Here is a 12,547-nt window from a genome sequence, read left to right on the forward strand (position 1 = left end):
TGGTTTCTATGCTTAGTATGGTTTCTATGCTTAGTATGGTTTCTATGCTTAGTATGGTTTGTATGGTTAGTATGGTTACACTACAACATTTTCCGACAAGATAGAACTGCCAAAGGGGACGGTGTTGCAATCTACTGCAAAGATAGCCTGCAGAGTTCTGTCCTACTATCCAGGTCTGTACCCAAACAATTTGAACTTCTACTTTTAAAAATCCACCTCTCTAAAAACAAGTCTCTCACCGTTGCCGCCTGCTATAGACCACCCTCTGCCCACAGCTGTGCTCTGGACACCATATGTGAACTGATTGCCCCCCATCTATCTTCAGAGCTCGTGCTGCTAGGCGACCTAAACTGGAACATGCTTAACACCCCAGCCATCCTACAATCTAAACTTGATGCCCTCAATCTCACACAAATAATCAATGAACCTACCAGGTACCTCCCCAAAGCCTTAAACACTGGCACCCTCATAGATATCATCCTAACCAACTTCCCCTCTAAATACACCTCTGCTGTCTTCAACCAAGATCTCAGCGATCACTGCCTCATTGCCTGCATCCGTAATGGGTCAGCGGTCAAACGACCTCCTCTCATCACTGTAAAACACTCCCTGAAACACTTCAGCGAGCAGGCCTTTCTAATCGACCTGGCCGGGGTATCCTGGAAGGATATTGACCTCATCCCGTCAGTAGAGGATGCCTGGATATTTTTTTTAAATGCCTTCCTAACCATCTTAAATAAACATGCCCCATTCAAGAAATGTAGAACCAGGAACAGATATAGCCCTTGGTTCTCCCCAGACCTGACTGCCCTTAACCAACACAAAAACATCCTATGGCGTTCTGCATTAGCATCGAACAGCCCCCGTGATATGCAGCTGTTCAGGGAAGCTAGAAACCATTATACACAGGCAGTTAGAAAAGCCAAGGCTAGCTTTTTCAAGCAGAAATTTGCTTCTTGCAACACTAACTCAAAAAAGTTCTGAGACACTGTAAAGTCCATGGAGAATAAAAACACCTCCTCCCAGCTGTCCACTGCACTGAAGATAGGAAACACTGTCACCACCGATAAATCCACCATAATTGAAAATTTCAATAAGCATTTTTCTACTGCTGGCCATGCTTTCCACCTGGCTACTCCTACCCCTGTCAACAGCACTGCACCCCCAACAGCAACTCGCCCAAGCCTTCCCCATTTCTCCTTCTCCCAAATCCATTCAGCTGATGTTCTGAAAGAGCTGCAAAATCTGGACCCCTACAAATCAGCCGGGCTAGACAATCTGGACCCTTTCTTTCTAAAATTATCTGCCGAAACTGTTGCCACCCCTATTACTAGCCTGTTCAACCTCTCTTTCGTGTCGTCTGAGATTCCCAAAGATTGGAAAGCAGCTGCGGTCATCCCCCTCTTCAAAGGGGGGGACACTCTTGACACAAACTGCTACAGACCTATATCTATCCTACCATGCCTTTCTAAGGTCTTCGAAAGCCAAGTCAACAAACAGATTACCGACCATTTCGAATCTCACCATACCTTCTCTGCTATGCAATCTGGTTTCAGAGCTGGTCATGGGTGCACCTCAGCCACGCTCAAGGTCCTAAACGATATCTTAACCCCCATCGATAAGAAACATTACTGTGCAGCCGTATTCATTGATCTGGCCAAGGCTTTCGACTCTGTCAATCACCACATCCTCATCGGCAGACTCAACAGCCTTGGTTTCTCAAATGATTGCCTCGCCTGGTTCACCAACTACTTCTCTGATAGAGTTCAGTGTGTCAAATCGGAGGGTCTGTTGTCCGGACCTCTGGCAGTCTCTATGGGGGTGCCACAGGGTTCAATTCTTGGACCGACTCTCTTCTCTGTATACATCAATGAGGTCGCTCTTGCTGCTGGTGAGTCTCTGATCCACCTCTACGCAGACGACACCATTCTGTATACTTCCGGCCCTTCTTTGGACACTGTGTTAACAACCCTCCAGGCAAGCTTCAATGCCATACAACTCTCCTTCCGTGGCCTCCAATTGCTCTTAAATACAAGTAAAACTAAATGCATGCTCTTCAACCGATCGCTACCTGCACCTGCCCAACATCACTACTCTGGACGGCTCTGACTTAGAATACGTGGACAACTACAAATACTTAGGTGTCTGGTTAGACTGTAAACTCTCCTTCCAGACCCATATCAAACATCTCCAATCCAAAATTAAATCTAGAATTGGCTTCCTATTTCGCAACAAAGCATCCTTCACTCATGCTGCCAAACATACCCTTGTAAAACTGACCATCCTACCAATCCTCGACTTTGGCGATGTCATTTACAAAATAGCCTCCAATACCCTACTCAACAAATTGGATGCAGTCTATCACAGTGCAATCCGTGTTGTCTCCAAAGCCCCATATACTACCCACCATTGCGACCTGTACGCTCTCGTTGGCTGGCCCTCGCTTCATACTCGTCGCCAAACCCACTGGCTCCATGTCATCTACAAGACCCTGCTAGGTAAAGTCCCCCCTTATCTCAGCTCGCTGGTCACCATAGCATCTCCCACCTGTAGCACACGCTCCAGCAGGTATATCTCTCTAGTCACCCCCAAAACCAATTCTTTCTTTGGCCGCCTCTCTTTCCAGTTCTCTGCTGCCAATGACTGGAACGAACTACAAAAATCTCTGAAACTGGAAACACTTATCTCCCTCACTAGCTTTAAGCACCAACTGTCAGAGCAGCTCACAGATTACTGCACCTGTACATAGCCCACCTATAATTTAGCCCAAACAACTACCTCTTTCCCAACTGTATTTAATGTATTTATTTATTTTGCTCCTTTGCACCCCATTATTTGTATTTCTACTTTGCACATTCTTCCATTGCAAAACTACCATTCCAGTGTTTTACTTGCTATATTGTATTTACCTTGCCACCATGGCCTTTTTTTGCCTTTACCTCCCTTCTCACCTCATTTGCTCACATTGTATATAGACTTGTTTATACTGTATTATTGACTGTATGTTTGTTTTACTCCATGTGTAACTCTGTGTCGTTGTATCTGTCGAACTGCTTTGCTTTATCTTGGCCAGGTCGCAATTGTAAATGAGAACTTGTTCTCAACTTGCCTACCTGGTTAAATAAAGGTAAAATAAAATAAAATAAATAAATAAATGGTTAGTATGGTTAGTATGATTAGTATGGTCAGTAGGGTTTGTAGGGTTAGTATGGTTTGTATGATTTGTATGGTTAGTCTAGTTAGAATGGCTTGTATGGTTAGTATGGTTAGCATGGTTTGTATGGCTAGTATGGTTTGTATAGTTAGTATGGCTAGTATGGTTTGTATGGTTAGTATGGTTAGTATAGATAGTATGGCTAGTGTGGTTAGTATAGATAGTATGTCTAGTATGGTTAGTATGGTTTGTATGGTTAGTATGGTTTGTATGGTTAGTATGGCTTGTATGGTTTGTATGGTTAGTATGGCTTGTATGGTTTGTATGGTTAGTATAGATAGTATGTCTAGTATGGTTAGTATGGTTTGTATGGTTAGTATACTTAGTATGGTTAGTATGGATAGTATGGTTAGTATAGTTTGTGTGGGTTGTATGGTTTGTATGGTTTGTATGGTTAGTATAGTTTGTATGGTTTGTATGGTTTGCATGGTTTGCATGGTTTGTGTGGTTTGTATGGTTTGTATGGTTTGTATGGTTAGTATGGTTAGTATAGTTTGTATGGTTTGTATGGTTAGTATAGTTGTTTGTATGGCTTGTATGGTTTATAACCCAATCACAAGTCTGAGGAATCAAATATTACGTCTGCCTTTCATCTCCTCCACAAGGGTGTTGATTCAACACACACACACAGGTGCACACACGTAGACAAGCACGACTGGGCACCGATATCACTGGACACTGATATCACTGCACACCGAAATCATTGGACACAGACATCACTGCACACAGGCATCACTGGACACAGGCATCACTGGACACAGGCATCACTGGACACAGGCATCACTGGACACAGGCATCACTAGACACAGGCATCACTAGACACAGGCATCACTGGACACAGACATCACTGGACACAGACATCACTGGACACAGACATCACTGGACACAGGCATCACTGGACACAGACATCACTGGACACAGGCATCACTGGACACAGACATCACTGGACACAGACATCACTGGACACCAATATCACTGAATTCTTAAGGTGACAAATCATCCCTAACAGCTATGTGAACAGTGCCACTTCAAACCCAATACCATAGACACCTACACAACCTGTTTATAGGCAGAGTCAATAGATCACTTTAGCTTGGCAAACATCTTTAAACTAGAGGTAGTTGATGGTAATAATTGCAAGGCAGCCACCATGACTGCAAATAAACAAGACTTGAGCTACACTTTAAATACATTAAGTGAGGACTCGCACACCAACAGAGAGGAAAATATGTATAACCAAGCAGCCAAACCCAGTGGGCAAAAACGGATTGAATCAGCATTGTATCAACGTAATTCGTCAACGTATTGTGACGTGCAATCTAGGTGGAAAATACATTGGATTTTAAAAAGGTCCTCTTGTTTTGAGAGTGTCAACCACAGGGTCATGTCATCATCGTAACCAATTTTCAACACAGACAAACCTGAAGTTAAATTTGTACCTTTGAAACAATGTCAGACCTTCAACGCTTTATCCAATATAAAAGAAACAATAGGCAGGGCAGCACCTCCTACTGGAGAGTTGATCTATCTACAGCTATTCATTTGGTCTCCCATCCAGCTCTGCTAAGACATGATATTTGTCACCGACTACTACCAATGTGCTATTATGAGAATGATGATTGAGAAATCCCTTAATAACTAAATATATTCACTGCTGCTATCAAAGTCATTTGAAATTGAAGGTTTAACAGAGCAAATGAAATGGAACTAAACTTTAACAGTCATATCATCAATGAAGCTATTTAGGACTATACAGCATTTGTAAAGTTGTCAACAGCTATTGTTTCAATTCAACCCAGAATTCAACTAAAAATAGACAATGCATATAGGCCTATATGTATAAGAATAGTCCAATTGTCTAAAATATATTTTTGTTTGAGATGGAGATGTGAATCGAACATATCAATTATTAATTTGTAGACAACCTGGATATTAAATTGTGTTTGGTTGTCAACGCAACCAAATATCAACATTTTGAGGAGATGTATTTAGAGGAGATGTATCTTCTGCTTGGATAGTTGAATCTGTGCCACTGACATAGTCTAAATTCAATTCCAGTTGGTCTACAAATTAATAATTTATATTTTGGATTCCTGTCTCCATCTCAACCAAAAGTTAAAGAATAGGACTAAATCAAAGTTCGATTTGTTACTCAGGTGCCTTTTGGCAAACTCCAAGTGGTGCCTTTTATTGCCTTTCGTCTTGCCGCTCTACCATAAAGGCCTGATTGGTGGAGTGCTGCAGAGATGGTTGTCCATCTAGAAGGTTCTCCCATCTCAACAGAGGAATTATAGAGCGCTGTCAGAGTGACCATTGGGTTCTTCCCCAGATCTGTGCCTCAAAATAATGCTGTCTCGGAGCTCTACGGACAATTCCTTCGACGTCATGGCTTGGTTTTTGCTCTGACAGGCACTGTCAACTGTGGGACCTTATATAGACAGGTGTGTGCCTTTCCAAATCATGTCCAATCAAATGAATTTACCACAGGTGTACTCCAAGTTGCAGAAACATCTCAAGGATGATCAAAGGAAACAGGATGCACCTGAACTCAATTACGAATCTCATAGCAAAGGGTCTGAATACTTATGTAAGTATCTGTTTTTATTTTTAATACATGATCAAAAACGTCTAAAAATCTGTTTTTGCTTTGTCATTATGGGGTATTGTGAATAGATTTAAGGATTTAAAAAAAAAATGTTAATCAATTTTAGAATAAGGCTGTAACGTAACAAAATTTGGGAAAAGTCATGTGGTCTGAATACTTTCCGAAAGCACTGTATGTCACATCACCTTTCAGATCAAGCACCGCTCGGTATCGCCAACCTTAAGAGACACCACTTCATCACTGTCCTGATGATGACTCATGGAATGCATTACTATTCGCTGGGTGAACAAAGATGGCCAAAGTGAAGATGACAGCAACATTCTGTGCTGTTTTCTATTGTTTATGAGGCAGTGTGAGCAGGATAGGCAACATCTCACTGGGACTTTGGTTTTCTAAATATTTTAATTACCGGATGAGTTCCCAGCTGAAGGACACGCACTTCTGACTCAGCACAACTGACAAGAATAATTTCATATTTTCTCCAGACGCGTCTGTTTACTTCAAGATGGTTTATTTTCAAAGGGCTGGCAGGCAGACAGACAGGCAGGCAGACAGAGAGGCAGGCAGACAGAGAGGCAGGCAGACAGGCAGACAGGCCGGCAGACAGGCAGCTGGATCATCCTAGTGTACCTTAGTCAACTGGATCGACCTTAATCAAATCAAATCTAATTGTATTTGTCACATGCTTCGCAAACAACAAGAGTAGACTAACTTACTTATGGGCCCTTCCCAACAATGCAGAGAGAAAGAAAATAGAGAACTAATAGAAAAGTAATTAAACGTAATAATACCCAGCATACCTCAGTCAGTGTTTGCAGTACTGTACAGTCCAGTACAGTCCAGTCCAGTTCAGACCAGTACAGTCCATACATGACTCCTTAGATTACATCTGTACAGTAAACTTCAGAGGTGACAGGGGAACTTTTAACACTTTGTGTGGAACTCAATCTGACAGGCCTCCCAGGACTCATCTCAGGCAATTTGCTCCAGAGCTGTCCAGGGCTTGAGGTGCAGAAGGCGCAGAGCCTCATGTAAACCAAGAAAGATGGAAGAAGACTAGCAGGAAGAGAATCAAGCAGCCAGGACACAAACACACAGTAATTAGGTGCACTGGCAGATATATAAAGGAACGGGGATCGTGTTAAAACACACCTAAATCACAAGCTCCGGTTGTGAACACTAATAATGTTCCTAAGGAGTAAGGAACCCTAAGGAGTTAACCAGACGCACAGCGTTACAGTATACAGCTAAAGAGAGAGTTGTTCAAGCTCAGGGCTGCTCATGGTCCACTAATCTGACGAATCATGAAACACCATCAACAGGAGCTTCACATGTCACTGCCTGGACGGCCTACGGCCTCTCTAAGGGAATATTACCCCAGATCTAGACGCCACATACAGTCACTCCCCCAGTAACATCCTGATCAACTCAAGGTACATGCAGTGATTCCTGGCTCCATACATTGTTTACTGGGTTGCTAGCTGCAACGTAATGTTTGGGGCCCTTGCGCATCAATGACAAAGGCACCAAAACATGCAGAGTTATCCATATTTAGTAGATTGGGATAAACACTTTGTCACATTAAGCGAAGTTCAGCGAGAGCTGAGAATATAAAGGATGGACTGATGGGACAAAGCAAAGGGCCTTGATGTGTTGCTTTGGTAACAGAACCCAAACAGCAAAAAGCGGGTCCTTGTTAACCTAAAATGGCCCCAGGTTCACAGACTCTTAGAGACTTTCAAAACCAGTCTTGCATTAAAGCATGACACACACTTGGACGAGTTCTGAACTTGTGTGTTCCTACATTTTGGACTGACCTCTTCAAGGACACATTCGTGACTTAGACCACTTTCTCTCTCCACTTAACGCTGCAACAAAAAGTCTGCTCCCCTCTCTCCCTCCCTCCCTCACTCTGCCAGCTTTGGCCTTTGAAGTGCTGGCTGAAATAAAGCACCTCCAAATATTTTCCACACAGATTTTTTTTAGAAGGTAGACGGCTGATATTTCCCAGAAGGCTGACGTTAGCTGTGCCCGCTGGCAGTGCCAGCGTCAGCCCGCCAGGCAAGTTAAAGTCATTATCAGACAGTTCAACAGGTCAACCAAGACACCAACTCTAGAACATTCACACACTGACCCTCATGACCTACCAAGTGCCACTACAAGACAAACTCAAGTTAAGCTGAAACTCATTCACCACGTAGGCAATGGATTTGGAATGTAGCAGCATGTACTGGTGACTTTGTACAGTAGGCTACAAATGGTCTAGGATCAGTTCATCCTCTGTGTGAGTGTAATATGGAGTTGATTAGCAGTGGAATTGGGATGATGGATGGGTTAAGTGTTGGTAACCGCATACACATTGTTCTCAGCTGACAGCCTCCCACCCACCCTGAGAGTGTTGGTGGACTGTGGGTGTGGCTGGGCTGTAGTTCGTCCATCACGGCCCCAGTAGCATCAGCGTGATAAGAGCCAGGAGCACTCCAAGGTGTTCTGGGAACTCTAGCAGGGTGTGAATTGCACCCCGGAAAAAAGGGACTGTTCCACCTTGGCCACCATCATTAAGCCTTCACAATCCTTCTGCTCAAACAAGATGCAAATGAGGTCTCAAGTGGCCCTGAGTATCGACAGAACCAAATTGACTGGGCTTCTAATTTGCTATTCTATAGGTGCTGGGCTGGCATTCCCCTTTGGGAAGCAGGCATTTTCAACATGCCTGTTTCCTGCTTTTATTACGTTAACACTCAAACATTTCCCATCAAAACAACCGTAGTCTAATTACTTTCTACTTAAAAAAAATATGAACAAGGCTCATTGCTGCCTCCTATCCACAACTACAGTCAAATGTTGCATGTTAAAACAACTTGACTGGCAACTAAATAAAGAAAATATCAACTCTTTTTCCTAAAGGGACACACAATCCCACTTGGTATTATCATTTATTTTCTCTGTTTCAAATGTCTAGGGATCACTCTCTCAAATTCAACAGGTCTTTGGTCAACTAGCCTCTGGCTAATGCGAACATGCTTTGCTTTCATACCACTTCCAAGCAAAAAAGATTGTGTTTGTTGTTGCAGTGCCTCATGTTTTGTATCCCCTGAGGTCCTTAAGCTTCTTAGTTATGCTAGATAATAGGTTCCATCTCCTAGAATCACCAGAGGTGGAAACACTGCATTTTCAGGGATTGCAGGACCCACTTCCCCCATGGAATGTAATTTCATACTACGGCCTCAGGGTTAATGGGGCTGAGGCTGATAAACACTCAGGTTAATGGGGCTGAGGCTGATAAATCCTCAGGTTAATTGGGCTGAGGCTGCTAAGTTCTCAGGTTAATGGGGCCGAGGCTGCTAAGTCCTCAGGTGAATGTGGCTGAGGCTGCTAAGTCCTCAGGTTAATGTGGCTGAGGCTGCTAAGTCCTCAGGTTAATGGGGCTGAGGCTGATAAACACTCAGGTTAATGGGGCTAAGGCTGCTAAATCCTCAGGTTAATGGGTTTGATGCTAAGTTCTCAGGTTAATTGGGCTGAGGCTGATAAGTCCTCAGGTGAATGTGGCAGAGACTGCTAGGTCCTCAGGTTAATGGGGCTGAGACTGCTAAATCCTCAGGTTAATGGGGCTGAGGCTGCTAAATCCTCAGGTTAATGGGGCTGAGGCTGCTAAATCCTCAGGTTAATGTGGCTGAGGCTGCTAAATCCTCAGGTTAATGTGGCTGAGACTGCTAAATCCTCAGGTTAATGGGGCTGAGGCTGCTAAGTCCTCAGGTTAATGGGGCTGAGGCTGCTAAGTCCTCAGGTTAATGGGGCCGAGGCTGCTAAGTCCTCAGGTTAATGTGGCCGAGGCTGCTAAGTCCTCGGGTTAATGTGGCCGAGGCTGCTAAGTCCTCAGGTTAATGGAGCTTAGGCTGACTGGACTGGAAAGAAGGTACAGGTTACAGCCACAGGTCAGACTACTAGTACATTTCATAAAAGTGCCAATGCACATGACATACTCATACAATGACAAGCCTAGGCATATCTAATATGTTAACAAACAGTTTACAGTTCGCGGTTTTATTGTCACAATCACAAGTACAGTGACAGGCTTAACTTGCAAGCTCTAGCAACAGTGAAGTAATTAAATAGCATAACTAATTAAACCAGGTAAAGAAAACGGGAGAAATAAGAAATAAGCGAGGAAGCTATATACAGGGTTGGCTATAAACAAGGGTCGGCTATATACAAGGGTCGGCTATATTCATTGGCATGGGGTGGCAGGTAGCCTAGTGGTTAGAGTGATGGACTAGTAACCGGGAGGTTGGAAGGTCAAATCCCTGAGCTGACAAGGTAAAAAACCTGAACAAGACAGTTAATCCACTGTTCCTAGGCCGTCATTGACAATAAGTATTTGTTCTGTATTTGTTCTGACTTGCCTTGTTAAATATATTGATTATGGCTGGGATATGCAAAAAAAACACATTGAGGATCTAGAGAACATTTATTGCCTCTCTGGACCAACACATAATAATAATGATGAGTGTACCAGAGTCCTCCTTAGGACTAGTTGGCTGAAATATCACACATTGTCCTTCGCTCCAGCCTAGTTAGCGACACAGCGTTGTTAATTAGCTAGCACACGGTGTCGCCCCCACCTCCCGCTGTGTATCGGATAAAACCGTACCTGATAGCCGGGAGCGAAGAACAGTCTACCTGTCATCACGGCCTCCCGCTAGCACCGCAGACGGGAGGCTAGGGCGACACCGTGCACTAGCTATCACAGTGTCCTTCGCTCCTGCCTGCCGAACACCTTCCCTCGCCGTTGTTAACAGAACTGCGGGACAACAGTGCCCGACTGTTCGGGGCAAAGGACACAATCTACAGGTGTACTTGCTAGCTAGCTACCATCTTCTGTGGGGTTTATCAGCGGCTGGCATCCAATGTTTTTGTGCATTAACGCCACCTACTGTATTGCAGCATTGCCACCTCCCACCTGTCCCAACTTAAGAATTGATCAATAGAAGTATAAAGAGGGGTTCCTGCAGATGCAGGAATGCCCACACTGAATTGCGGCCGCAATAGCACCCTTCTTGGGCACGCATGCAAGGCAGGTGCCAGATGTGTCGCATCTTCATTCCCGTATTACTGTTTGCAACCACAATCAACAGGCTCTGCATATTATTAAATGAGGCTACCCACTCATACACCACCTAGCCTCTGACAATATAAATGGACAGAAGAGAAGTGGTGTGATGATGCGCGAAGGGGTTTGTGTTACTTACAAACGTTCTGCGTTCCTAGGTATTCCTTTTGGCACGTTCCTGAAGCCTTGACCCTGGCAATCCACATGAGATCCAGAGCAACTGCATTTGTGAGGACATCCATTCACCACGGCAGCGCACAGCAATCCGCACATCAGAACCCATATCCCCCAGTGATATGCCGTCCACTTCTCATGCACATTCGGTAGCATGGTATTCACCGTGGCAAAACTAGTATTTAAAACGAAAATAACGAAACACTGGTGGAATCCCCAAAAGGTATACTCAACTATCTCGCAATAAAAGATAGTTGCAGTTAAATGAATTAAAGGCTAAAAGGTCCAGAACCTAATAATATGAATAGATCAAATCAGTTTCTCAAAGTTAAGTACCTTCCCAAACAAAATCGATGCGGAGTTGCGCTCATTCAAAGTCCGATGCGTGTTCTGCCTTTTCCTCACCATTGATACAAAACTGTAAAAATATTAGAGAATGAAAAAAAATATTTAAAATGCAATTTCAAAACAATCTTCATTCAGATGCGTACGTCATTTCACTTATAACAATCTTCATCAGTAACCATCCCAAATGCTTCGTGGAAAGAAAAAAAAAATAGACAATTAGTTTAGTACATAAAGTTTCAGATGTGATAACAGTTTCTCAGTTGTTGAGGTAACTCCAGCTAGTACGCATCACACAGTCCCATTTCAATTGATGCCATTTTGAAACAGAACTCCAGGGGAGCGAATGTAGGCTGCTGTCTGCTAGAAAACTCATACCTATTTCCAACCCCCCAAATTCACCACTTCAGATTCCTACTGGTTCGCACTGCGTTGATGTCACTATAAGCAGAAAATAAGTTATTATTCTAACTTTTTTAATGCCCCTCATGTACACTTTACGATCAGTAAGTAAAACAATAAAGTCTATGGAATTTTGGAATGAGTTACAAGCAATGAGTTTGCAATTGATGAGTTACATGGAAAACATGAAGTTTCCATTTTAGGTCCAACACTTGTGTGCATGTGCAACTAACGGGACTTGATCAGAAAAGGTTATATTTGTGGATTTTACCTAACGAGGTGATATAGCCTAGTGTACTTTTAAAGTAGGCTATTTGTGCCCAGATACTGGGAATCTTCATTGAGAATTTCTAGTAGCAGGGTGTTGTTAAAATAGAACTGGATATGACAATGCATTTAGAATGACTTGAGTGACAACGGCAAGGACACCGCTTAAAAATAGTTATGCAGTAGCCTCTCTATATTGAGTTGAAGGCAGCAATGAAACAAATAATGGTTGCCTACTTTCTCATTTTGCTGACCCAGGCTTTATCATGTATTCTGACCATAAAAAGCAATTCCTTCAATTACTTATATCAATAGCAATAGGCCTGTATCGCAACTAAATTGAAATTGTTGTAAGAAAGTGGCCAAGAACTCACTTTCAATACTTTAGTTACAGTTTAGACTTGTGAAGCACTCGCACAACACTCATCCA

General features: G+C 43.2%; 1 protein-coding gene across 1 annotated transcript in view; it reads right to left on the bottom strand.

Moving 5' to 3' along the window:
* Window positions 1–11,810, bottom strand: part of slit3 (slit homolog 3 (Drosophila)) — a 443,755-nt gene extending 431,945 nt beyond the window's left edge. Inside the window, 2 exon segments of the mRNA XM_036969807.2 lie at window positions 11,069–11,278; window positions 11,440–11,810. Coding sequence (XP_036825702.2) covers window positions 11,069–11,278; window positions 11,440–11,474 — 245 coding nt within the window. The 5' untranslated portion in view covers window positions 11,475–11,810.
* Window positions 11,811–12,547: the final 737 nt, after the last annotated feature.

This window comes from Oncorhynchus mykiss, chromosome 25, assembly GCF_057628025.1.
Source record: "Oncorhynchus mykiss isolate SJ-2025 chromosome 25, ASM5762802v1, whole genome shotgun sequence".
Classification (NCBI taxonomy): Eukaryota; Metazoa; Chordata; class Actinopteri; order Salmoniformes; family Salmonidae; genus Oncorhynchus; species Oncorhynchus mykiss.